The 27746-nt window shown below is 45.3% G+C and overlaps 1 protein-coding gene across 12 annotated transcripts in view; it reads left to right on the forward strand.

The window, feature by feature from the left end:
- The window catches only part of Syne2 (spectrin repeat containing nuclear envelope protein 2), a 320688-nt gene that overhangs the window by 249481 nt on the left and 43461 nt on the right, over positions 1 to 27746 (forward strand). For all 12 annotated transcript variants that reach the window (XM_076550884.1, XM_015992010.3, XM_076550887.1 and 9 more), the window contains 13 exons: positions 1488 to 1643; positions 5812 to 5964; positions 9473 to 9643; positions 10040 to 10170; positions 11632 to 11836; positions 13985 to 14164; positions 14945 to 15073; positions 17101 to 17255; positions 17351 to 17495; positions 17851 to 17945; positions 19236 to 19470; positions 22301 to 22495; positions 24089 to 24214. In XM_076550884.1, coding sequence (XP_076406999.1) covers positions 1488 to 1643; positions 5812 to 5964; positions 9473 to 9643; positions 10040 to 10170; positions 11632 to 11836; positions 13985 to 14164; positions 14945 to 15073; positions 17101 to 17255; positions 17351 to 17495; positions 17851 to 17945; positions 19236 to 19470; positions 22301 to 22495; positions 24089 to 24214 — 2076 coding nt within the window. The remainder of the gene's footprint in view (positions 1 to 1487; positions 1644 to 5811; positions 5965 to 9472; positions 9644 to 10039; positions 10171 to 11631; positions 11837 to 13984; positions 14165 to 14944; positions 15074 to 17100; positions 17256 to 17350; positions 17496 to 17850; positions 17946 to 19235; positions 19471 to 22300; positions 22496 to 24088; positions 24215 to 27746) is intronic.

The following is a 27746-nucleotide window of genomic DNA, read 5'->3' on the forward strand; positions in this document are numbered from 1 at the left end:
CCTGAACACACAGAGATCTTATGGGATTAAAGGCGTGTGCCACCACCGCCACACTCTTGCTATGGCTCTAATAGCTCTGACCCTGAACACACAGATATCTATGGGATTAAAGGCGTGTGCCACCACCGCCACACTCTTGCTATGGCTCTAATAGCTCTGACTCCCAGACAACTTTATTTATTAACATACAATCAAAATAATAATTCAGTACAATTAGATTACCACCACAAGAAACTGCTAAGCAGGACTAGAAAGATGGATCAGTGATTAAGAACACTGGCTGTTCTCCTAGAAGACCCAGGTTCTGTTCCCAGCATCCATGTGGTGGCTCACAACTGTCCATAACTCCACTTCCAGGGGATTTGATGCCCTCTTCTGACCTCAACAGGTACCAGACATGTACATGGTACATCTATACACACAAGCTGAACATCCATACACATAAAATAAATCAATAAATCTTAAAAAAATGTTTTTTTAAGAAAGTAATTGTTAGGCAACTCTAGAGAGTCAGAAGAAAACTCCCTTTATCTATACCAAGGTTAATGAAGGATACTATGAAAAATATTGGAGTTTGGAAGAAAAATATTGAAGTTTAGAAGCATAGTTTTTTTTTTTTTTTTTTTTTTTTTTTTTTTTTTTTTTTTGGTTTTTCGAGACAGGGTTTCTCTGTGTAGCTTTGCGCCTTTCCTGGAACTCACTTTGGAGACCAGGCTGGCCTCGAACTCACAGAGATCCGCCTGGCTCTGCCTCCCGAGTGCTGGGATTAAAGGCGTGCGCCACCACCGCCCGGCTTAGAAGCATAGTTTTATTTGGCATAGCTAATATGAAACTCCAGCACAGTTGGCTATCTCAACAGATTATGTTTTACTAAAAAAAGAGAAAAAAAAGTTTTTGTTTTTCACAGAGAGGAGTTTAAAAGCTTAATTCTCAATTTACAAATCTTCATCCCAAAATGACCAGGGCATTTTGTTGTGTAAAATATTAAAACTTTCAGAAGAAACCAAGTTATATTTTCATTTCTAAAGGATACAGATGCTATAGCAAAAATAAAACAAAATAACCACATAATGCAATTTACATTTTGTATTAGTTATTCTTCTGTTGCTGTGATTTAAAAAACAAAAGCAAACAAACAAAAACACCATGACCAAGCGAACTTATAGAAGGAAGAGTTTATTTGGGCTTGTAGTTCCGGACAGAAGGCAGGCAGGCGTGGTGAGCAAGAAACAGAGAGATCCCATTTTTAACAGCAGGCAGGAAGCAGAGAGAACAAGCTGGAAGTAGAGTGAGGCTGTATAGTTTCAAAGCCCGCTCCAGTAACATACTTCCGCCAGCAAGACCAGACTGCCCACATCTCCCGAAACAGCTCCTCCAGCTGGGGACCAACCTGGGGGACATTCCAGCTCAAACTGTCACACGTTTTTTAAGAAGAGGGAAGAAAGTAAGAAAGTTCCCTTTGTAATATTTTTATCCATCCCGTATAGATCCAACATTTGGAACAACTTCTGGAAAGTATCACTGAGAATGAAAACAAAATACAGACTTTGAACAGCTGGTTGGAGGCCCAGGAAGAGAAGCTGAAGATACTCCAAAAACCTGAAAGTGCCATCTCCATGGAGAAGCTGCTCCTGGATTGCCAGGTGAGGAGGAGCAGCAATCCTGCCCACCCAGTGTCTGGCTACATCGTGCCTACACTTGTCCTGGGGAAGAGGAAAGATGCTGTAGTTTCTGGAGACTCTGCCCCAGCTCCCCTGAGCACTCAGTCATGCGTTGCTTAGTGACAGGGATGCATCTGAGAGAAGTGCGTGGTTAATGAACGCTGTACCAGACTCTGCTCACACAAACCTAGAGTGGGGTTGCCTACCACACACCTGGGTTTGCCCCATGCAGATGGCACATGACTGTACTTATTTCTCGTATCCATGAGAACCCATTTAAAATTTAAATAATTTTAAATAATTGTAAAGTGATACTTTTTCGGTTGTAGACGGAAGGCCCTTTCATGGTCATTGTTGCTTTTATAAGGTTTGAATGTCACTTCTAAGGAAAGGAAACATTTTTTGGGCAATTTTGGCTTCCAGGCTTTTCCATCTGCGTTTTTTATTATTTTGCCCAGCGTCGGCAAGATTACTCAGACGTTTCCATTCTGCTTAGTCTTGCATTCTGCACTTTGCCTGTTAGTCTTGCATTCTGCACTTTGCCTGAAGAAGATAATTTTCTGCCACCTGTTGTGTACAATGCTCTAGAAGGACCACTTGTCCCTTGGAGCCAGTATCAAAGTCACACTCGGGCGTAAGAGTGTTATCCCATTGACCAGGTCACACCGTCCTTGAGACTCTCGACAAGATGTGGACCCATCCTGTTAAGCACGGCCAGAGCTAGTCGTGCCCCAGCCAGCCATCACTTGTCCCCATGGCTGCTAAGCAAACAAGTACTGCTTTCTGCCCTTGCTGTGTGAAAGCATCCCACTAGCCACTGCTGTGCCTGGAAAGTTGGGTCAAAGCCCTGTTCTCCCGAGGCTATTGACAGCTCTGGTCATAAAGTAAAAACAGCAGCAAGTAGGAGGTCCTTCCCCCTGGCCACTCCTGTTCCCATGCTCCACTCTCCTCTACCTTAGCATCCACCTGGGGCTCAGCAGTCTTCTGCAGGAAGCTGCAAAGAGGCCTAACCTAAGCAAGTCTTCCATAGATTTATTTTTGATTAGGTGTGTGTGTATGAATGCCTGAGGCGGCCAACAGCATGGGATACCAACTAGAGCTAGTGTGTTACCCCCACCTGGCAGCTGAGACTCAGACTTGGTTCCTCTGTAAGAGCAGCAGGCGCTCGTAACATCTGAGCCATCTCTCCAGCCTTGGGGATTGGGATATTTTAAAAGGTATTTAACACTGTTTCTCACAGACAAGCTGGAGTGAGCTTCAGGTGAAGCTCTGTAATTAGCAAATCTCTTCATTCTTCTATTCTTAATTTGTGCTGCAAATCAGGATTTAAAGTGTGATGATTAATGTACCTGGTGAGGTGGGAGCTGGAAGGTCCCAGTGTGGCAAGGGCGGACTGCAGGACCACTGGGCCCAGTCCGTGTTATTCCAAGGAAGAAAAACAAGAACGGATGCCTTGTAGGGAAGGGCTCACGAGCTAGTATCGCCAAGCTTATTGTTTACACTATTGTTTTTGGTGTGGTGTGTGTGTGTTGGTATTTCCTTCTAACTCCCTGCTAAATGGTACTTTTTTAAAAAGTGTCCTTGCACTGTAGAGGAAATATGACAAGTTACTGGTAGGTACTACTAGAAATCTCTAGTAGAGTTCAAATGAACCTCTGTGGATGATAATGAGAAACTGGAAGGAGACAACGACTCAACATTTTCAAACCATTTCAAGGTATCACTTTACAGAGAAAAGCACTAGCTTCTGATTGGTGTTCAAGGACATGTGTGCTGGAGTCTAACTCCAAACGGGTCCCGTGACCTGGGACAGATGTGTGAAGAAACTGACCACCTGGTTCAAATGCGTGGCCCCAGATAGCCTGGGCCGTCTTTATTTATACAGTTTCAATAGTTTGCATGGGCAGTTTTACAGTCAAATTTGTTTCCTTCTATTTCTAATAATGGTTACAACAATTGCCAGTTTGTTCCTTACGTCATTCCCCTTCCGTCCCCAGCTTTCCCACCGGTAACCGTTACCCACTTGATCCATGGCTCTAATGTCAGCAGCATAAGCCGTGTTGCAGGCGACAAGGGAAGTCTTCTAACTAGGCACCCCTACAGGTAGAGCAGGGTGCCCGGTTGGCAGCATTTTCCGTTACAGCATCGTGCAAAGTGAAAGTGAGTTTCGCCTCGAGTGATGACTGCTTCCCTCTAGTCAGATCTGAGTTCTCACAGCTAACTCAGCAGCCAAGGCTGCATCAATTCGTTCTTCATTCTGTACTGCCCTGTCTCCTATGGGGGATGGACCAGGTTTTCTCCCAGCGTCCTGTGCACTGCGTAACTTAAAGCTTGCTCTCAATGGTTGGCACTGCCTATCTCCTGTTCTCTTGTCCCCTGCCTCTCAACGCCCTACAGGATTGGCACAGGAGGGCACTGTGGGTTTCTATGACTCTGCTTCATTCCCTGTTGCTAGACTGTTCCCAGTAACTCCTGCTATCATCTATTTATTTGTATGTCTCCTGGACGCTTGTGGTTGAAATCATTCTCTCCAGAACAGTTATGCGGGTTCATAATGTCATGGACTACTGTGACTCTTTCAGGCCAGTCACAAGGTGTGTTGGAAAGGCAACATCCTGTTCTTGAGAATTCTGAATTCATGGTCACACTTGAAACATCGAAGGCTTTAGGAGCTGAATCAGGTCCTCTGTATATTTTTAACAACATCCCTCTGGCTCACCCAGAGGAGAGTCATCAGTGGGGGATGTTTTTCTAATGCAATAGCCATTTCATCCCTAGCTCTAAGAAAGGGAAACCAGAGGCAGCCAGCAATGTGATCTGTATAAGGAAAGCAAGGAGAGCGGGCAGCACATATGTTCCTGGGGTCGTGCCCAGAACTATGCAGTGAACTATCCACTGGCCTCGCCCCAAATGGGTCAGATTCTCCAGGGCCTTGCCAGAAGGAGAACTTGTCCGTGCTATTCTCAGGCCTTGTCCCCACTTCCCCGCCCCCCAACAAGAAGTTACATGGCTCCCCACCCACGTGTCTGTAAGTGCGGCTCCTGGGCAGGAGTGGGGAGGGGTGAGCAGGGTGGTACTCAGTGAGTCCCGCTGGCAAAGCTGGCTTCAGGGGTTTGTTTTGCTGTGTACCTTTGCAATTAAACCACAAAAAGAGATAGGTGAGAAGTGCAGCCCCTCATCAGTGAGAACTCCATGGTGCACTCACACATGAATTGCTGTTGCAGTGAGGGGGCTTTCCTGTCGTGTGCTGGGCTAGAAGACGATGTAGATCAGAGTTTCTGTCATTCTGTGTTCTGGCTGTCCAGGCCCACTCCCAAGCATGAGAATCACCTTTGCGGTTATTGTTGTTGGTTGGTTGGTTGGTTGGTTGGTTGAAAAGGATCTCACTATATAGACCAGGCTAGCCTCAAACTCCTAGCATCCTCCTGCCTTGGCTTTGTGCATACTGGAGTTAGTTACAGGCATGTGACATTATCCCCAGCTGCTGCAGGCCTCCTTCAGCTGGTTTACACTGCTGGATCTATGTTCTGTTTCTTTCTTTCTTTTTTTTTTTAGAGAGAGAGCTTTATAGGCTTCTGGGAATTTGCCTGTAACGAACAGAGCCAGTTGGGTTGGCTTTATGAGTGGCTTAATGAACTCAGATACAAAAGACAGGCAAGCCTTTTACATGCCGCTTAATGGTATGAGAGTGCCTTCCGGCTTGTGCTTTCATTGAAGTCGAGCTGTGAATGGCTCGGGGTGCTGAGGCAATGGGGACTTGGGGTCTGATGACTCGCCGCACAGTTAGCACAGGCAGATAGTTAACAAAGACGGTCTGTCCTGGACTATTTCCATACCATGCTGCTAACAGCCTGCCCCCTAGACTCTCGTAAATACAGAATTTAAAATTAAGAATATCCCGTGAGACTGGCCATGGTGGTTCCTGCCAATAATCCCAGCACTCAGGAGGCTGAGGCAGGAGGACCTTGAACTTGAGGCCAACCTGGGCTACAAAACAAAGGCCCTGTCTTCAGAAGTAAACTGTGATTAAAATGCTGTTGCTGTGTTTGCTCTGTATATACTCATTGGCATTTTTTACTTGAAAAGAGTGAACTCCAGGTTATTAATTGTTCTGTAGTATTATACTTTTGTGTGTGTGTGTCTTGTCTAGGATATAGAAAATCAGCTTGCCATGAAATCAAAAGCACTGGATGAGTTGAGACAAAGTTCACTGACTTTGGAGGGAGGAGACATACCCCTGTTAGAAGACATGGCGTCTGGAATTGATGAGCTGTTTCAAAAGAAGAGTCACGTGACTGGCCAGGTACGAGACATACTCAGTCTGCTGTTTCTCCTCATAGAATCTTTCATTTGTTGTTGTTACCATTCTTTCATTACAGAGATTTACCCCATGTTTAAAAAACAAAACAAAACAAACAAACAAACAAAAAACCCAAAGACCTGCTGGGAGACATACTGAACTGAAAAGAAGTATTTCAAGTCTCATTTTATGCCCTAAATAATTGGAGGTAAAGCCATAGACCACGACGGCACCGGCAGGCAGGAAACCCATTTGGCTATCTTTTGTTTTGTCTGCCATACTCAGGCAAGCATAAATGTCTCCATCTCTCAGGCCAGCTGAGCATCTGGCAGTGTTTCCAGGTCAGCTCCACGGCAGCAGCAGTAAGGAAAAAGCAATCCAGGCCTGTGGGAGCTGCCGCAGGGAGGGGAGGGGGCGTATCACATAGCCTGGGGAGCTGGGAGCCAGGTTGGCTTAGGGAGAACACCAGAGGCCGGGGAGGAAGAGTGCGGATGCCCGGAAAGGAGAGCGCTGGATGACAGAGCTGAGACTTGCCAAGGGCGTTTACCTCCCACCCAAGGAGGATGCTCTGAAGGCCAGCTAATTATGTGTTTGTGTTCGCTCCAGAATCCTCCCTGGGTGTCTATGTCATGTACTAAAATCTGCTTTCCACCGTGTGCTCCTAGGGGGAACTGAGAACAAGCTGTGTGATTGAAATCCCTAGGCAACCTGCAGCATCATCCCTTCCCTGGGACTCTGGAAAAATAGGGATGAGCTCGCTCAGCCATTTGTCAATCATGTTTGTTTAAGTTACTCTGCTCACCACCAGGAGTAAGAGAAAGGAGAAAATAATGGAATCATACCCTCGAGGAGCTTGGGCAGTGCAGGAAATTCACATGAGCAGATAACAGCAGTGTAATGAATATATAATGTAATAAAAATAAGGAGGGAAGAATTAAATTAAGACAGTGTATATAAAAGCATGTGATATCAAGATCATAAGAGAGACACACAGATAAATGCAAGAGTCTAAATAAATAAATAAATAAATAAATAAATAAATAAGCTTTCAGTTAATTTTTCAACAAAGATGTCACAGGGAGAAGGGGGAATTTTTTTTCACAGTATGACACTGGGGCACCCGGATGTTAAACATCAAAGAGTGATGCAATGGTAACTCAATACCACATCCAAAGTGGAACTTGAAATGAACCAGACATAAACATAAGAGTTAAAACTATAAAGCTTTTTAAAAAGCAACATAAACGTTCACAACTGGCCTTCGAGATAGGACACTAGAAACATAAGCAGCCAGGGTCGGGGAAATAGGTTAGATTTCATCACAACAGATTACTTTGTTCTCTTGGAGAACACCACAGAGAGGGGCAGAGAGGAGCCACAGGATGGGGAGGAATGAGGATGAGCTCACTCAGTCCTTTGTTAATCTGGTTTGTTTATGTTTCTCACTGCCAGGAGTAAGAAAGAATAGAAAAGAGTGGATTCCTACCCTCCAGGATGGGGGAGGCATTTTCAGGTTGCATCTTCCCTAAGGGGCTTGTTTGTACAGTCTAACAAGTTACAGGGCACTAATAAGAGGGTAGAGGATCAAATGGCAAAAATGGAGAGGCTGTCTGAGTGGACATCTCTCTACAGATGACGTGAATGGCTAATAATCACATCAGCAGCCATCAAGGGAAGAAAAAAATCAAAACCATGATAAAATCAAGTCATACAAATGCAGATGGCAATAAAGATGGAAGACAGCAAATGTTAGCAAGGAGGTGTTCATACACTGCAGGCGGGATCTAAAGAGGTCTGGCTGCATTGGAAAATAGTATGGTGGTTCCTTGATGCTTAAACATAGAGTTACCGTATGACTCAGCAAGTCACCTAAGTGACGAATATTTATAACAGTCTAATCATGATAGCCCCAAAATGATAACAACCCATTGTCTATCCAACTATGGATGTCTTAGTAAAATGTAGTAGATATATCTGTAATGTGGGATATTATTGAGATGTATGAAGCAGACTTTAAAGTCTGGTAAGTAAAAGAAGACAGTCACGAAAGAAGACAGTCACCATGAATGGACCCATTTTATGAAATATCTAATACAGGCCAATCTATGGAGATAGAGTAGATTTGTGGCTTGGGAAGAAGTATCTTCTATGATGGATATGATGTCTCTTTTTGGAGTAAAGAGTATGTTCTAAAATTGATGTGTAAGATTTTACTTTTTAAATAGGTAAATTATGTGATCTGTGAATTTCAGCTCAGTAAAGGGTCATTCTCCAGGAAGTGGGCTGGGGAGATGGTTCAGTTGGTGAAAGGACAAATATGAGGACCCGAGTTTGATCCCCAGAACCCACCTCAAGAGGAGGTGGTCATGAAGACATACGGTTGTAATTCCAGCAGTTGCTGCCTGGCAGCGATGACTGCCACCTTTTCCCATCTGGGTCCATAGGCAGGTTACTTCCCCAAGCCAGTTCTCTGGTCTAGCAAATAGGAATGCTAACACAAATCGACCAGTTTTCACTTTTGATGCCTGTCATGGCGCTCAGTAGTGGCGCTCTACCAGCTGAGCCGAGTTCTCACATTTCAATATATCCTTTCTACTCTGTTGAGACTCCCTTAATGAAGTTCTTCTCTTGTCCCCCAGACCATGAGTGTAGTGTCTCCTGGGATCCAAGCTGAGTGTGGTGGTGCACATCTGTGATCCCAGCCCTCTGGAGGCTAAGTCAGGAGGAGTCCAGCTTCCACGCCTGCCTGCATGACATGCAAGCCCCTTTACCTGCTAAACCAGCTCATGACCCTTTAGTTCATGTTTTCAGTGCTACAGACTGGCCTGGAATTCGTCATGTAGCCCAGGCCTAAGCATATGCTCTTCCTGCGCCAGCCTTCTAAGTGTTGGGATTACAGGCAGGCGCCCACATGGAGCTTCAGCGATTGTTTTCACTAAGTAGCAAAATGCTCAACTCCTGTCACCAAAGTGTACCAGGGGTAAAGTCTGCCTGCCCTTCATGCAAGCCCAGCATGGGCGCCCTGCCGGTTTTTCTCCAGCTTGTGCTGGCCTGGCAGTAATATGCTCACACATATGCTCAGAGGCCACTTTAGCATCTTATACTTAAAATGCTTTACAGTTGCAGAGAGTTTTCACAAACCCTCTTGGGGAGGAGGGGTGTGTGTTTATTTTGTCTGTTTTGTTAATTAATTTGCTTTGTGGATGAAGAAACCAATAACAAAGTTAAATAATCTGCCCCAAGCCAGAAGGCTGGCAGACTGATTGATCCCTGGGTCTGTCATGAGCCTGGTGATCTTGGGGCTCTCTCTCTCTCACTAACCCATTATTAGAACAGCTTTCTCTGAGATCTGGATGTACCTTACCCTTCCCACCTTCACGAATTTGGTGGAGATTGCCAGTGCTTTCAAGTTGAAATGCCCAAACTGGGTACAATTGCAGATTCCTTGGGAGGAAACACAATGAGAGACTGTCTGAGGAAAGCTAAGTCAGGGTGTCCACTTTTGCCACAGGTCCATCAGCTCAGGGCCTCCGCGCAGTCAGCGCTGCAGGAGTGGAAGGCCTGTAACAAGCTCTACGATGAGGCCAATGTGGTGACAATCCAACTCGCATACTCGATGGAGCACAGCAAGCCTGCGGTTTTATCAATGGAGGCCTTGGACTGCCAGGTGCAGAACCTTCAGGTAAGTCAACCAGCGTGGCCAAAGGTATTGTGGGTAAAAAAACTGAAAGTTGAACTAAGCATAGTAATGAATACAGGTGCTTTTCTGCTGTTCACACAGAAGCAAAAGTGGTGGCACAGGAAGTATATATTGAATTTTTTGTGTCTGTTTCATGGTTTATGAAATTGCATGTATGGACAAATGTCGTGTGTTTAACAACTTAATACTGCTGAGTTATCCAGCCTTTGAGGAAGGACTGCCTTGTCGTTTGTCTTCTCCCCATTCTTGGTTGTGTGCCGCCGTCCTGTAAGGTCTACGTGTCTGTGTCATTATTGTGCAGCAGCAAGGACCAGAAAGCCGTTACCTTCCAGGGGGATGGCCAGAACATCCAAACCTGACTTTTTCCTGTGTCCTCAGGCCCTTCAGGATGAAGCTGAGCGCAGGGAAGGGAGCTGGGGGAAACTGCAGGAGGCTATTGGCAGACTCAAAGATTCTTGCCCCTCCATTGCTGGAATTATGGAAGAGAAATGCCAAGATGCTCATTCAAGGTATGTGCAGAACGCAGCTTGAAAGGTTGACCAGTTGTCTGGATCCTTAGGCCTTCTAAAGGCTTCTTGCTCCTCCAAGATGACTGGTGTTCTCTGTGGTTCTGCTTTGGAGGGTGTAGTTCATGGTGTTAAGGTTCAATGTCATGAGAGCTATAGTGTGCCTTGTGCAATGTTTGGATAAACCAAGCATTTAACCAAGCTAGAAATGCACTAATGTACCACTTCCTGAGTGCATTCTCTAAATACAAGGCTCGGTCTTGGGAATCCCCAAATCGCATCGGAACACTGAGGAGTGGGGAGTCTGTAGGGTAAGGTGGGATGGGTGTGTTCAAAACATCTTTTGGAAAGTGACCTAAAGCTAGTTTGCCAGGGATAACGTGAAGTTCAACTGCTTTCAATTCTTCCTCCATGCTTCCGCAAAATGGCTTTCAATCAAGTATTGAACACAGGACAGAAATCATATGCCCTGTTGTGGTATCCTCGGGTCTCCATTGAGCCCTCACTGAAGGGAAGGCAATAATGTAACTAGCTCACATTTGGTTTCAGGGCCCCCTCACTATATAGACTGTTGCTGTGAAAGGATCTGGGCCATTGCTGAACATACAAGTTTGTTCTTTTTGTTGGTGTTTTCTGTTGTTTGTGTTTCTGTGAATTGAATCCAGGGCTGAGCTACATCACTGGCCCCATTCACACAAGTGCAACAAATAATCTACAGAATGTTTTATACAGCCATTTAAAAAATGGTTGTTCCTCCTCCCCCTCTCTCCTCCCCCTCCTTCCTCCTCTTCTTCCTCCTCCTCTTGGCCCTCCTCCTCTCCCTACCCCCTCCCCCTCCTGGCAGAATCTCATTGAGTTGTTGGCTGGCCTAAAACTCACTGTGTATTCCCAGCTGACTTCAAACTTGTAATGATCTCCCTGACTCAGCCTCCTCAGTGATGAGATTATATTCATGAGCTTACACCTGGCTAGCCTCTTTTTTTTTTTTCTTTTTTGTTAGTAATATGGAAATGTTTTTTTTTTTTTTAAAGTAGAGTAAATGAAAAAACAAGCAAGATAAAAATCTGTAGCTGGAATAAATTTTTTCCTTTCTTTTAACTTGAAAATGGAATAAAGTTTTTCCTTTATTTTAACTTGAAAAATAAGGATATTGTTTTTGTAACTGCACAGTAAATTTGTTTTACAGAAGCATGGTATAAATAAGACCTTTTTAAAAGCCAGGCAGTGGTGGCGCACGCCTTTAATCCCAGCAGCACTTCAGAGGTAGAGGATCTCTGAGTTCGAGGCCAGCCTGGTCTACATAGTGAGATCCAGGACAGCCAGGGCTACATAGAGAGACTGTCTTAAACAAACAAACAAACAAACAATATCCGCCTGCTTTTAACTTCCTGGTAGAGTGTGTGTTTATAATTTTGCTGCAAGGGAAGGATGGAATGAGGGTTGTTGTTAACTTTACACCGACAGGTGGACCCAGGTGAACCAAGACCTCACAGACCAGTTGCAGGAGGCCCGAGGTCAGCTGCAGCTCTGGAAGGCTTCTCACAGCGCTCATGCAGAAGCTGCAGCCTGGCTCCGGCAGCAGGAAGTGAAGTTCCAACAGCTTGCCAACATCAACATGTCAGGAAACAACCTGGCAGACATCCTGCCGCTGGCCCTGCAGGACGTAGAGGTGGGTACAAAGCCACATCAGCAAAAGAGACAGGACTCGTGGGGGATGGCCACGGCCTTGGGATGAGACAGACCACCGGGACAGAGAGGTAATCAGACAGGTGTCCTGAGTTGGCTGTGTCGGGCACAGGCGAGATGGGACATGTGGGGTTGGAAGAAGGAGGTGGCATATGGGTCAAGGGGGTCCTGTCACCACCTCTTTCTAAGTTTATACTTCTATTTTAGCAATTAAGCCCCTAGACAAAAGCCTCATGCAAAATCTGAAATAGAAGCCACGGTGCCTCACCTGGTTATGACCAAGAATCTCTTGGCTTTAAAAATAATCCCGGGTGGGTGAGGCTAGAGAGATGGCTCAGCAGTTATGAATGAATGCTGCTACTTCTCCAGAGGACCAGAGTTCGTTTTTCAGCACCCATGGTGGGTACTTCACAGTCACCAGTAACTCCGGAATCAGACACCTTCTTCTGGCCTCCATGAGTACCTGTATATGTGTGTGCAGACACACACATAAACATATATACATGTCTTAATTAAGGTTTCTATTGCTGTGTGATAAAACATCAAAAGCAACTTGGGAACAAAAGAGTTTATTTCAGCTTATAGTTACACAGCACAGTCCATCATCAAAGGAGGTCATGGCAGGAACTCAGGGCAGGGCCAATACTGAAGCAGAAGCCATGGAGGAACACTGCTTACTGGCTTGCTCTTCACGGCTTGCTCAGCCTGTCATATATAACTGAAGACCACCTGCCTACGAGTGGCATCACCCGTCGTGACCTGGACCCACTTATTATCAGTCATAATCAAGCAAATGTCCTACAGGCTTGCCCACAGGCCAATGTAGTGGGGACACTTTTCTCGGTTGAGGTTCCCACTTCCCAAATGACTCTAGCTTGTGTCAAGTTGACAAAACACTAGCCAGCACAATACACATTAATTTGAAACAAAAATAAGTCTTGGTGGTGGTGGTGGTGGTGATGATGATATTGGAGGTTGGGTATATGGCTCAGTGAGTAAAATACTTGCCATACAAGAATGAGTACCTGGGGTTGGGATTTAGCTCAGTGGCAGAGTGCAAGGCCCTGGGTTCGGTCCTCAGCTCTGAAAGAAAAAAAAAAAAAAAGAATGAGTACCTGAATTCAAACCCGTGTCAAAAGCTAAATGTGGCGATTGAAATCCTGGTGCTGTGGAGGTAGACACAGCTGGGCTCCCTAGCCAGTCAGCCTAGGCAAACCAGTGAGTCTAGGTGCGTGAAGAGACTCTGACTAAACATATAAGTAAATAAACAAAGTGGACAGCTCAAACACACCCACACATACCCATACATACCCTCATATATATACATAGTAATCCTGGACTTGGTGCCATGTGAGTATGGCTTTTCTGGGAATTCAGTGATTTCAGACTAAAAGAACAGGGCAGTTTCAGCTATGGTGTTTTTCCAGGACTGTGAGGAAATACCCGGAATGTGAATATGCCATAGTATGAAACTTTGGTAACAAGATTGCTTTATATCTTGTGACCTAAGTCAAATCAAAAATAAGTAACAGATTTAATTAGAGTACCCTGCCATCTGCTTGCTGAGTGAGACTCTGTGGACTCTACACGAATCCATTTATATCAGGATATGTTGTCACCAGCAAGGTGACAGCCTCCGGTGATCCTGGAGCTGATTTGAAAGTCCATCCCTCAAGTGTTGGGTAATTAGAAATGCAGAGTCCACGAGTCTACTCAGTTGGTCTTCAGCTTCTGGAACTTGGACGCCCCCACTCTGCTGGGCGGTGACAGGTTCGGCTCTAAACTGCCCGATTTCGGAGCAGCGCCCGTAAGCTACATCACTTTAAGAAAATAGCCGGGCGGTGGTGGCGCACGCCTTTAATCCCAGCACTCGGGAGGCAGAGCCAGGTGGATCCCTGTGAGTTCGAGGCCAGCCTGGGCTACCAAGTGAGCTCCAGGAAAGGCGCAAAGCTACGCAGAGAAACCCTGTCTCGAAAAACCAAAAAAAAAAAAAAAAGAAAAACTTGAGTTTTTCGGCTATTTCAAATCCGCAGTACCAGCAGCAACAGACTCCCAGACACACAAGTGGCGGGGGCTGGGGGACTGTGGTGGGGGAGGAGTCAGCCTCCTGCTAGCCTTTCTCCTTCTCCAGGAGCTGCAGCGTGAGGTACTGAAGACCAAAGAGGCCTTCCTGGAGAATTCTCCCCTCTTGGATCAGCTCCCACAGCCCGCAGACCGCAGCACCCCGGGGCTCCATTCTGGACAGCTCCACTCCCTCCAGACAGCTGCCTATTTGGAAAAGATGCTGCTGGCGAAGGCAAATGAATTTAAGGTTCGTCTTCTCCATTTGAATGGTGGTTATGGACATTCTCCTGCCACCCTCCACTTGTTGAGTTCTGAGAAGTGGTTCTGCTGTCTGCATAGCGCCTTAGGGAAGCTGTAGGGTGTCTCGCTTAATCACGTGGGCAAGGGCCAGCTCTTAAATAGCCATTTCTTCATGGTAAAAAAAAATGTTAATTTAACAAGGAGCATGCTTCATACCCTGTTCAGATCTCATTATCTGGTTCTTTTTCGGGGGGTGGGTGCAGTGTTCGAGACAGGGTTTCTTTGTATATATAGCCCTGGCTATCCTGGAACTAGCTCTCTAGACCAGGCTAGCCTTGAACTCACAGGGATCTGCCTGCATCTGCCTCCTGAGTACTGGAATCCAAGGCATGCCCTGCCATTGCTGGGCTGTTACCTGGATTTCTAAGTGGAGTAATTGAGGCATAGGTGTGGCTTCTGGAAACACAGCTGTCCATTGGAGTCTCCATTAGTTTCCTGAGTTGTAGTGTGCAAACTACATAGAGAGCCATGAATCTCTAATGTTGTCTCAACGTTGGCAGGAAGGAGAAAAATGAAGTAGTTAGCACAAAGGGAATGGAATACTCACTTCTCTGCGTGGAACTGCTCTAGGAAGACCCAAAGCCACAGAATGCAATCCCAGGGCCTTTGCAGAGACCTCTGAAATTTTGAGATGAAAATAATTTGAACTCTTCGCAGCCAGTAATGCTATGCTTAATTCTGTCATACATACTCATGAAACTTTTCTAATGAAAATGTCTCCTTATAGATTGTTCTGGCACAGTTTAAGGATTTTGGAGACCGGCTGACATATTTACAAGATCTTATTATGCACGAGGAAGAAAACTTGAATAAACTTTACCATGAAGAGAAAGAGGATGTTCCTGGCCTATTCCTGGTACTGGCAATATGTGTCTTTCCTAAGGGCTTAGACCTTCCATAGGGTTAAAAAAAATAAGCTAACTACTATGGCAAGAATCTGCTCGAATCCTGCTTAACTCAGGAGCTCAGTCACTCACTAACCTTTCATCCCTACTCCATTTTTCCTAAGGTCTCAGAAAGCAGAACGTAGTAGGACTCTATTTTACTAATAAATTATTAGTATATCTATGTTATTATTATGTAAATGTATTATCCATTGGTGTTTTTATCTTGAGATCATTGTGAACTAACTTCATTGAACCCACATGTTCAAGGAAATCTCTGTTGTGATTAATTGGATTTTTTTGGTTAGTTTGAAGATCAAATATAAAATATCCAATTGAAATTGGTCATTTTCCTTTTCTAATTACCTTAGTAAGTGTTATATAATTAACATAAAAGAAACAAAAGAACTCTGGATCCTGCAAACTCCCAAAGATCAACATTTAGAACCTCAATGAGGAGTTAGCAAATGACAACGTGCTGTCCAAACCCCAGTCCATCTTTTTAATTTTGTAAACAAAATTTTATTTAAGCCCAGTCACACATCCACGTACACATTGAGAGGTCCTATGCTGTGAGGACAGAGTAGAATGGTTGCTTTCCAGACAAGATGGCCCCAAAGCTAAAACACTGATGGGCTGGCCTTCTAGAGAAACGTTTGTTGATCCTGACCTAGAATATGACAGCAGAGTTTAAGAGAGAACTTGGGTATTGTGGAAGGTGTTTACTTAACATACTGTGGGCATATTGTTGACCTTGAGGCTGTTCCTGGAATAGCTTTTTAAAAACAATGTTTTGATGGATCTTCTTTCTTGTGATTTCACACTCTAGGAAAATACAAATGTTTTCTTTGAAGTCTGGTTTAAGCAGCACAGTTAGCTAGGAGCATATTAAGGATCAGATATTTCACAGGCTGTGTAGGCACACTGTACAGCCTGTTGAAGGTCAATTTATTGGCAGATTATATAGGACTTGAAGGTCCAGAATTGTTCTTTAAAAAAACAACTCATAGGCTGGGGTGGTGGTGGTGGTGGCGGCGGCGGCGGCGGTGGCACACACCTTTAATCATAGCACTCAGGAGGCAGAGGCAAGTGGATTCAAGGCCAGCCTGGTCTAGGGAGTGAGATCCAGGACAGGCGCCAGAGCTACACAGAGAAACCCTGTCTGGAAAAAAAAACAAAAAACCAGCTCATTTTCAGTCTTGCTTAAAGACAGAAGGTAGTGTCCCTCCATACTTCTTGGGCTGCTTTGGTGCAGCTTACACAAGTCACTTTTCTCATGGCTATGACAAAATTCCTGGCGGAGGGTTTGGAGACCAGCAGGATGGCTCTGTAGGTGGAGCCCACAGAAAGGTGGGAGGAGAGAACCAGTTCCGTACAGGAGTCCTCTGACATCACACACACACACACACACACACACACACACACACACACACACACACACACACAGACACACACACACACACACAGAGTACAGGTTTTACAAAGGAGGGGGGTTATTCTGTGTCAGGGTTTTAGGGCCCACAGTCCATCATGGTAGGGAGGGCACGCGTGTGGAAGTGTGAGATGGCTTAACACGGTGCACCCGTGGTCAGGAAGCAGAGGGAGATGAGGGATGGCATTCAGCTGGTTGCTTCTCTTTCTCTTTTTACTCAGTCATGCCTCCCGGCCTATAGGATGGTACCACCCACAGGAGGTCTTCCCTCCTCAGCTAAATCTCCCTGAAGTCACCTTCACAGGCATTCCTGAGGATGCGTCCCCTAGGTGCTTCTAAACCTTGTCAAAGTTGACAGGTCAGATTAGCCATCATGCCATACGTACAGGCTGGTGTCCACAGACAGGAACCCCACTGAGAAACCTAAGTTCAGGTCCAATTCTAACTCTAACTGATTCCATGCAAGTTGTATTACCTATTCAGGCCCTATTTTCTCTCATCTTTTGAGGTAAGGAGGCCATTTCATCATGTAGACTTTTTATCTGTACTTTTTTTTTCCTTTCACAGAACCATGTGCTAGCACTGACGGCCCAGGCACCTGACATTGAGCGTCTGAATGAAGAGAGCCTCAGGCTGCCCCTCAGTGATATAACAATAAAAACACTACAAAATGTGAACCGGCAGTGGATCCGGGCAACGGCCACAGCGCTGGACCACTACAGGTCAGAACATCCCCTCCCTACCCTTGCTTCCGGGGAGGTAGAGTTAACTTCATTATTATAAAGGCTCGGTTTTGTTCGTTTTCAAATCTTTCTAGCAAACTTCAGGGAAATGGGTTGAATGAAAACTTCCTTCATTACTGTGAAAAATGGATTCAGCTCCTGGAGAAGATACAGGAGACACTTACCGTGAACGCTGCCCATAGCCTCCCTGCTCTCCTGGAGCGACAGAAAACCTACGAGGTAAACCTGTGCTCTGCCGTTCCTCAGTTACTCACCCAGGGGCAGGATGCTGGGAAAAGAGAGATTCAAATGAAACCCAAGGAGAGCCTGTCTCTAAAATAGAATCGATGATAGGCATTTAGGCATAGCTGCTATTACTAGGTCTGTTCTTTTTCTTTTCTTTTTTTTTTTTTTCAATATTATGTGCCTAGATAATATTAGTAGGATGGTTGAACATTTTTTGCAGTTGGCTTCAAGTAACTTGAAAATGAATCATTTCACAGATCCTCTGAGAGCCTTGATAGGAAGCATTAAGTTCCAGATCCCTACTCATGAATTCTGCCAGCTGATATTTTATGTTTTGGTTCGTAAACAGATGTTAGAAGCTGAGGTTTCTATAAACCAAACCATTGCTGATGCCTACGTGGCCCAGTCCTTACAACTTCTGGACACAACAGAAGCAGAGAAGAGGTGAGCTATGTGGGATCCTGGAACTAACACACTTGATGGGACAGGCCTTCTGACGTGGGAGTCTTTGTACGTGTCTGTGGGGTGCTGTGTGGCATTTTAGTCAGTTGATACAAAGCCGTGACGAGTTCTAATCGCTCAGGGTAATTGGCCTTTGTCTCATCTTTGCTTGTGTGGAGCCTTGGATCACTCCTCTTGCAGCTCTTTATAAGAGTCAGTATTGGTTTTTTGTGAACCACCGTTCTTATGGGGCAGGCTGGTACCTATTCCTTCTAACTGTCAACATGTAGATCTTAACTACATCCATGCCCTGCAGCCTGACCATGGGACCAGCTTGATGCCTACACATCAGGACAGGGTTGTGCCTTGTGACCATATAAATACTAATGGTGTGTTTTCTTGTTGTAAGTGGATGAGGTTGGCAGCACAGAGGCTTCTGGGAATGGCCACTCCTTGAGTATATGAACTAAGTTTTGAATGATTCGTCTGTATCATCTTTCTCCATTCTCACCTAGCATGAGGTTTTGTTATTGGAAAATGAGTCATAAGGTGCCGCTATCCCAAGGACAAAACTGTGTCATAGTCACAAAAGGAGAGCTGTCTCCTCAGGCATCCCAGATGGAGTCAGTGGGCGGCAGCAGGCAGGCTGGGCAGAGCCCTGAGACCAGCCTGCTTAGCACAGCTGAACCATTACTCACTTAGCTGATTGACATGGCCAGAATCCAGAGGTGGCCCAGCTGTTCGAACCTTTCTGAGTATCCTCATAGGTATTACTTCCCTGCCCTCCAAATCGTCTTTCAGTATACCTGAGTGATACATGCAGGCCTGCTCCAGCATCATAAGCTATTCTGATTGCTCATTATGATAGGCATGACTTCCCCATAATAAAGAAAGGCCTTATCTCTCATGTGAGCAGTATCCTTCATCGGAAAGGAGCTAGTTGGGTGGTTGTGGTACGGCTTACCCTTGTCTGTTCCATTTATATAAAGTGCTCTGATGCCTTACAAAGCACCTGCCCTTTGATGCATTTCCCATTGATTCAGTTCCTAGACTTCCAGGAAGATCTGGCATGTTAAGACAGCTTCAGTGTGTTTAAGGGAGCACTTCCCAGAGTGCTGGCCCAAGGCCAGGTTCTGTGCGCCCACGGCACCACACCCCTCACCATGTTTAAGCTAGGGCTCAGGTTTCATGATGGCTCATGCGAACCGTGCATGCAAACTTCGGTCAGTCCTTGCTGAGTTACCTTTTCTACATGTTCGTCTTAGGAGTCTCTCCCCATCTGTTTTCCCTTAGGCCAGAATTTGTCTCCGAAGTCTCGAAGCTGTCGGACCAATGGCAGAATGCTGCCCGGGGTGTTCAGCAGAGGAAGTGTGACGTCGACGGGCTGGTGACACAATGGCAGTTCTTCACCACCTCCGTGGAGGACTTGCTCCGTTTCCTCACTGACACCGGCCACCTACTGTCTGCCGTGAAGGAGCAGGACTGTTACAGCCTCTACCAAACCAAACGCCTGATCCACGAGCTGAAGGTAACAGATGCACAGTTTGGGAGTGTCTTAGTCAGGGTTTCTATTGCTGTGAGGGGACACCATGACCACGGCAACTCTTATAAAGGAAAACATTTCATTGGGGTGGTTTACAGGTTCAGAGGTTTAGTCCCATTACCATCACGGTGGGACATGTCAGCGTGCAGGCAGACGTGGTGGTGCTGGAGATGGAGATGAGAGTTCTGCATCTTGCAGGCAACAGACAGAGACTGTACTGGACATGGCTGAAGCACATAGGAGACTTCAAAGCCGGCCCCCACAGTGACACACTTTTCAACAAAGCCACGCCTGCTCCTGCAAGGCCACACCTCCTAATAGTGCCACTCCCTATGGGCTAAGCATTCAAACACATGAGTCTGTGGGGGCCATTCCTATTCAAACCACCACAGTGGGTGAGAAACAGACAGGAGGCGGGGGAGGTGGGGGGAAGCTTTATATGCAGGATGTTTGTTCAACTGAGGTTTTATTTCAATTTATTTTTATTATTATTTTTTTAATATTTATTTGTTTATTATGTATACAGTGTTCTGACTGCATGTTTGCCTGCAAGCCAGAAGAGGGCACCAGATCTCATTACAGATGGTTGTGAGCCACCATGTGGTTGCTGGGAATTGAACTCAGGACCTCTGGAAGAGCAGCCAGTGCTCCTAACCGCTGAGCCATCTCTCCAGCCCTATTTTTGTTATTTTTAATCATGTGTGTGGGCATGTGTATGTGAGTGCAGGTACTGGAAATGGCCAGGAGGTGTTGGATCTGTAGTTACAGTTGGAGCTGTAGTTACAGGTAGTCATGAGCCACCTGATGTATGGGTGTTGGGAACTAGACTCTGGTCTTCTGAAAGAGAAGAGTAAGTGCTCTTAACCACTGAGCCATCTCTCCAGCCCCCGTGAGGTTTAGTGTTTTCTGTTATGACCCAAATACGTTCTGTGCAAAAGGCCAGCTAAATATGGCCACCCACGGCCTGGTCCCTAGCCTTGTACCGTCTGAAGCTCTGTCTCAGCCACTCACCTAGAAAGAGAGATGTTCTCTCCAGGGGGCGGGAAGAAGCTTGCAGTGCAAATGGGTGGGTAGAACGGGAGAAGTCCACCGTGACAGGGCCACACCACCTAAACCCTTAAGGTTCTGGCAGACGTGTAAGGTATCCACAGGTGGAGTGCCGGGTGGAAGAATGCTCACTCTTCAAGAGCAAATTCAGACAGCCGAGTGTGCAGCAGAAGGGATTAGGGGCTGGCAAGATAGCTCAGTGAGTACAGGTGATTGTAGCCAAGCCTGAAGATAGGAGTTCAATCCCTGAGAGCCACGCGATAAAAGAAAAGAACTGACTCCCACAAGGTGTCCTGTGACCTCCAGATGCACCCAACCCCAACATACAGTCTATAAATAGATCAACATATAACACAATTAAAAGAAAGCTGTTTCATGCGCGTAGGATTACAGTACGTTAATGAATGCATTCCCCCCTACTAGAGGGAGCCGATCTCTACTAGAGATGCAGCCAAATGCCATGCCACGCCACCACCCCTGAGAAGCTAGGCTGGCCTCATTCACTTATCCAGTCAACGACTATTAATGGAGCACCATCTCTGTGCTGGTCTCTGTCCTCATTGGTGTAAGGACCAGCAAACTCCTGCTCTTATGGACACATTCAAGCAACTTAACAAGAAAATACCAGATGGTAATTAAGATGAGCTGGCGGCTGCTTTAGCAGGGTGCTCCCTGGGATTGTGGCATTTAAACTGAGACCAGAATGAGGGAGGTGAACCAATCCTCCAAAGATTTGGGACACTGTTTGGATGTTACACATAAAGAAAAAAAAAATGAGTCACAGAAGATTCCAGGGTTTTGGCCAGAGCATCTTGATAAATCATGTGCCACTGACCAAGTCAGGGACCAGCAGAGGAAGTCAGGCCTTCTGTCTGAGGAGCTATGTTGAGCGGCACACTGCTCCTTTTGGAAGCGTGAGTCAGTTAAAAGAATTTCTCCTCGGTTTTTTTTGTATTGGAAATAGCTTGTTTCAATCTGCCTGAAGCCTATGTCATATCAAATGTTTGCATTGTTCTTTCATTTACTGGTCAATGTGTCATAAGTTTCACTGTATGCTCTTGAGGTATCACCTTCTCATGTGTTCTCTTTCCTGTTTTCTTAGTATAATGTGCACGCTCTACTCTTCTGAGTTACCCTGGTGATAACCTGTGTAATGATTTCAGTTCAAAGACTAATCATTTTCTCAGTGCTCTGAGATCCCTCTTGCCTTGGAGATTTTTATTCTATAAATATAAATGGGGGGGACGGGGGATATTTTGCCTCCATGTATGTCTGCACTGTGTGGTGCCCTCACAGACAAGAAGAGAATGTTCTATCCCTTGGTACTAGAGTTACAGACAGATGTGAGCCGTCGTGTAGGTGCTTGGAATTAAACCAGGGTCCTCTGGAAGAGTAGTCAGTGCTCTTAACCATTGCTCCAGCACCCTGAATGTGTGGTTTTGGTTTTGGTTTTGATTTTTAATTTCTCTAAGCTTTCAGTTATTCATTCTAAGAGTCTTAACTGTTACTAATCCTTGGAAGTTATCCTGTGACCACCTCATCTGGGAGTATAGACCAACTCAGAGTTAAACATTAGCTTTTGATGTGAACGTGTTTCATGCGTGTCCTCATCATGCACGTACGTTCTGTACAAATCTTTACAGAATTTGTAAAGAATTTTTGTATAGAACTTAATATTTAAGAGAAGCTCTGAAGGAAATCCACAATCACAGTCTCATCACAGCAGAGGTTTAAAGCCAACCCCCTCCCTTTTTTTTTTTCTTTTTAGAACAAAGAGATCCATGTTCAGAGGTGGCGAACCACCTACGAACTGGCCTTGGAAGCTGGGGAGAAATTACGGGACACACCCAACCCGGAAACCCAAGAGTTCATTGACAGGCAGGCCAGCAAGCTTCAGGACGCCTGGAAGGACACTGAGCTCAGCCTGAGAGAGATGATCAGCCAGCTCCAGAGCACTGCAGAGGTGAGTGTGTGGCACTTGTAGGACACTGCACATGGCTCTTGGTGGCCTTGTGACAATGGAGGTTTTTAAAAATCTGGTATTCTGAGTTTGCCGGTGAAAGTCAGTTCCCACCAATATACGAGTCGTGCCAGTTACTATTACTAAAATAATAACTGCATGGGGAAAAAAACCAAGTATTGCATATATAAACACTTGAGGTGCTAGGAAGGTATTTACTTCGGGCCAGTGAGATGGCTCAGTGGCAAAGGCGCTCGGTGCCAAGCCTGAGACCTAAGTTCAATCCCTGGAAACCACGTGGTGGAAAAAGAAAACCCACCTCCATCATGTGCTGTGGCATTCCCCACCCCCACCCCCACCCCCACTAAATAAGTAAATAAATGCATGTTTATAAAAAAGCTTTGTGAAACATGAAACGTTCATATCCATTGGCTGTTCAGCACATGAAACTAACATTCCATCTGCTCCAACCTGGGGTATAACACGTGAAAATAAGCACAGCTGTGCTGTCTTTTTCTGCTCTCATCAGAGAACTCAGTTTTCCACAGATGTGAGTCCTGGGTAATCGATCGCTATGTGTTTAACAATAGAAATGTTTTGAGTTAGTAGTAGAAAACCTTGGTTTTGGTCTGTTTGGTTGGTTGGTTTGGGGCTTTTATTGTTGTAGTGGGTTTTTTTGTTGTTGTTGTTTTGTTTTTATTTTGGCCAGAATACCAAGTTGTTCTAAAGGACTGAACTGTTTTAACCTTAATGGCCCAACACTACAATGTTCTTGAATTCCAAATGCAGTTTTTATTTTCAATTTCTTTTGTCAGAATATTAAGCTATTTTTGTTTAGTTTTGTTCCTGTGCTAATTTCTGACATTCCTCTAATCCATGGTGTGTACTAAAACCAGATAAGGAAACTACTCAGAGCAGTTTTTCTAAATGAAGAGTAAATTTCTGTGAGTTGGTCAGAGCATCTGTACTATGAAGAAACATATGAGTTTGGTTATGCGGAGGACGTGAAGTGCATGGGCTAGCCGAGTGGAGGAAGCTTGAAAACTCCTTGCAAACTCCACAGTATTTCAAGTAGAAGGTGGCAGGTGGAGAAGGTGGAAGGTGGAGAAGTGGCAGTGTGGAAGGTTTGCCAAAGCCAGGCATCAGGAGAGGTTTTAGGGTGACATGGAAAAGCTAACCAAGGGGGACCATGGCAGTGTGCTTTGCCTGGGTCTGCTATTGCGATGCGCATTTAAGATGTAGGTGCTAAAAGTCAGTCCTTACAGTAGCTTTTTAGATGTGAATGTATCCCAAATACAATATATATATTTGATTTTATGTAATTGTATGTATTTCTGATATATTATATGTAATTTCTGATATAATAGATCAGAAAGATGAAGGGAGATACTTCCAAACCAATCCATCCCTGTGATTATGTCCCATGTGTCCCTTCAGGTCAGTCTGTACGAGATAGGAACTGATTTCTGTGTAATTTTGTGCGGCTTCCCCAAACACCCATAAAAGAAAGAGCGTGTGCATTAAATGAGCTGGTCTAGTCTGTAGTCCAGGCTGGAGAGCCAAGTACTTACCGATTGTAATACTGTTTTCAAATAGACCTGGGACCAGTGTGAAAAGAAAATCAAGGAGCTGAAAGGCAGGCTGCAAGTTCTCAAAGCACAAAGCAAAGACCCTCTTCCCGAACGTCATGAGGACCTCCACAGAGAAAGGGAGCTGATTAAGGTACTGATGGCTGAGCCAGTGACCAGGACAATCGCACAGCTGCCTTCCGGGCACTTACAATGTCTGCCTGCCTCTCTTTCTGTGACCAAACTGCGTTTTCTGGTCAGCTGGAAAAGACATCATTCGGGTCTCTTAAGGTGTTAGATTGATGTTAGATTGTACGGTTATTGTGTAAAGATAAGAAAGCCTTTTGCAAAACATTATGTCGAGGGCTCTTGGAGCAATTCTCCTCCATGTCCTCTTTCTGTTTCTTCTTCTGTGATATAAGATCTGGCCTCTGAGATTTTTTTTTAATTGTTTTTTGCATGCGTGTGTGAGTGTGTGTGTGTGTGTGTGTGTGTGTGTGTGTGTGTGTGTGTGTGTGTATACGTATGTGTATGTGAGGGTGTATGTGTGTGAGTGTGTGTGTGAGTGTGTGTGTGAGTGTGTGTGTGTGTGCGTGTGTGTGAGTGTGTGTGTGGTGTGGAGGTCAGATGACAGACAGCCTGAGGTTTCTTTGCCCTCCACCATGTTTGATGCAGTGTTTCTCATAGTGCTTGTTCCTGTGCTAAGTACTCCAGGCTAGCTGGCCCGTGAGCTTCTGGGGGATTCTCCTATCTCTGTACCCCATCTCACCATCCGTAAGAGTGCTGAGATTACAGATATATGCCACTATGCCTGACTTGCACATGGGTCCGGGGATCTGAACTCAGGTCCTGTCTCTGTACTTGAAAAACAAAATTGTTCTCTGACCAAATGACCTTGTCTTTGAAGTAAGAGTGAGGTATGACTTAAAAACTCACCTTGAAAAGCAGTCGAGATGAGCTCTTTTGAGTAAGTATAACATACAAATCCTTCCAAACTATGCTTTGCCTAATCAGCAAACGTTCTTGAGCATCAAAGTCTTTGTAGAAGATGGGGCAGAGTTATAGATAGCTAGGGTCACTGAACTCCGGGTCAGGGACCCCCATGTCTCTTTCTTGTCTGCAGGTTTGGTATTTAAGAGATCTTTTTTCTGAATCTTTTGGAATGGTTTCTTTTCTTTTCTTTCCTTCAGTGACTAGGGATTGAATTGGAAAAAAAAAGTAGAAGGAAATATATAGTCTCATACTGGAATCTGTGTCAGAAAGTAGTATCTTTCCTCCTGTACACATTTTGTCTTTGGCATAAAAATTCCCCAATGTACCTTCAAAGGTGTAACAAATTGCCTTAAAGGCTGGGCATTGTAGGACATACCTGTGAGGGTAGGTAGAGGCAGGAAGACCAGAAGTTCAGTGTCATCTTTGACTACACGGCAAGTTCTAGGCCAGCCTAGGCTAGGCGAGACCCCCCCCCCCCACACACACACACTCTCAAAATTAATTAATTAATGTAAAATTAATAACAAAGGGCTACAGCTGTACCTCAGTGACAGAGTGCTGGCATGTGCTAGGCTCTAACTCCATCCCCAGTATCATGAGGAAACAAAAACCACGATCAACAGCCATTGTAGCCATCATCACCGGGGCTGAGAAAGGAAACTCTAAATCCCCAGGGTGTTTGCCCTTCCTGGTGGTCTCACACCCCTGGCACAGCTGGCCGCCAGCCAATATGTTTATTTATTGTTTTGATACATAGTTACATTTTTCTCCTTGGACTGACCGAGGTGCCGCCTCCTGGTCCTAAACTTCTTAAAGCAGCCCGTACTGTATAACACGGACGACACATTTCCCTCACTGCTCTCTGTCAGCAATTGCTGGTCCCCTTGCTGGTCCTTGCTCCCTTCTCACTGCTGTCAGGATGCACGGTGTGGATGCAGTCTATCCGTCCCTCTGTGGTAGTTGCTATTGGCAGGTATTTTCCCGCCTCTGTCAGGCTGGGGCTTAAGGTAGCATCTCTCTGGAGCTGGTCAGTTGAACACTCTTCCTGTCTGCCGCCCCATCAAGTCAACTCTCTTGTGAACTGCCTGCTGCTGTTTCCCCTGACTTTTGTACTGGGCTGTTTACCACGTTGATTTGAACAAGTTGTTTATTCTTAATACAGAGAATTCTTAATTCTCTGTTAAGTATATGTTTACAAATGTCTATCAGACACCTCATTTTTCTTTCTTTTTTTCTTTTTCTTTTTTTATGTCACTGGGTGAGTAGCTTAGGGTACCTTGGGGCTTTCTTGCTGGGAAGAGACACCATGACCATGGCAACTTTCTTTCTTCTTCTTTTCTCATATATTACATCCTGACCACAGCCTCCCCTCCCTCCAACCCTCCCCAAGATCCACACCCCCTCTGTCTCCCTTCAAAAAAGAGCAGGCCTCCCAGGGACATCAAACAAACATGGCCTAACAAGCTGCAATAAGACCAGGCAGGTACCATCACATCAAGGCTGGACACGGCAACCCCGCTGGAGGAAAAGGGTCCCATCAGCAGGCAAAAGAGTCAGCAACCACCCCGACTCCCGCTGCCAGGAATCCCACAAGAACACCAAGCCACTTAGTCATCACATATATGCAGAGGACCTAGGTCAGACCCCAAGGGGCTCCCTCATCTCTGCCAGCTCCTATGAGTCCTGGTTAATTGATTCTGTGGGCGATGTCCTTGGACCCCAGCAACTCTCGTAAAGGAAAACATTTAATTGGGACTGGCTTACAGCTTTCAGATTAGTCAGTTGTTGTCATGGTAGGAAGCATGGAGGCATGAAGGCAGACATGGTGCTGGAGAAGAAGCTGAGGGTTCTACATCTTGATCCACAGGCAGCAGGAAGTGAGCTGGACTGGCTTGAGCTTCTGAGACCTCAAAGCCCACCCCCTAGTGACACACTTCCTCCACATCTCCCAAGAGTGACTCTCCCTCTGGTCCAAGTTCTCAAACATGAGTCTATGGGAATCATTCCTATCCAAAGCACCACAGTGAGCAATAGATTTTATAGTTTTGTTTGGGATTTTTTGGTTTATGGTCTTGTCTTGATTTGTTTGTTTGAGACAGGGTTTTGCTATATAGCCCAGGCTAGTAGTATCTCTTGGTCTTCCTGCCTCTACCTGCCAGAGCTGGCATTACAAGTACTTGCCATCATTACCCAGCAATTTTGTGTGACTTTAATATAGGTGAATATATGAATATTTTCCTATACAATTGTGCCCCCTTTTTCTTTAGAAAATCTATCTGTAACTCACAAAATACACTTTGATATCTCCCCTGGATGTCTCTAAGCTTTGCTTTTTAAATTCACATCTCAGTTCATTCAGGAATTGATGTTTGCATATGTTTGAAGTGAAAGCCCATTTTGAAATGTTGTTCCTATAACTAACCATTTCGCTTCCTGGTGCCTGCTTACCTAATAGACCCATGCCAGATATCAGATTAACATATAAACAAGATTTGTTCCTCAGTTCTCTTCTCTCTTTCTTTGACTTTAATATCAAACTGTCATTAGCAGGGCATGGGAGGTGGAGGCAGAAAGATGGAGGTTTAAGGCCAAGGTCGGCTGCATAGAGAGTTTAAAGCCAGACCCGGCTACATCAAGTTTAGATCAAGATGCCAGTAACAAGTGAGAGGATTCAGTGTCGCTCTCCGTTGATA

The sequence above is a fragment of the Peromyscus maniculatus genome, chromosome 14, assembly GCF_049852395.1.
Source record: "Peromyscus maniculatus bairdii isolate BWxNUB_F1_BW_parent chromosome 14, HU_Pman_BW_mat_3.1, whole genome shotgun sequence".
In the NCBI taxonomy this organism is placed as follows: domain Eukaryota; kingdom Metazoa; phylum Chordata; class Mammalia; order Rodentia; family Cricetidae; genus Peromyscus; species Peromyscus maniculatus.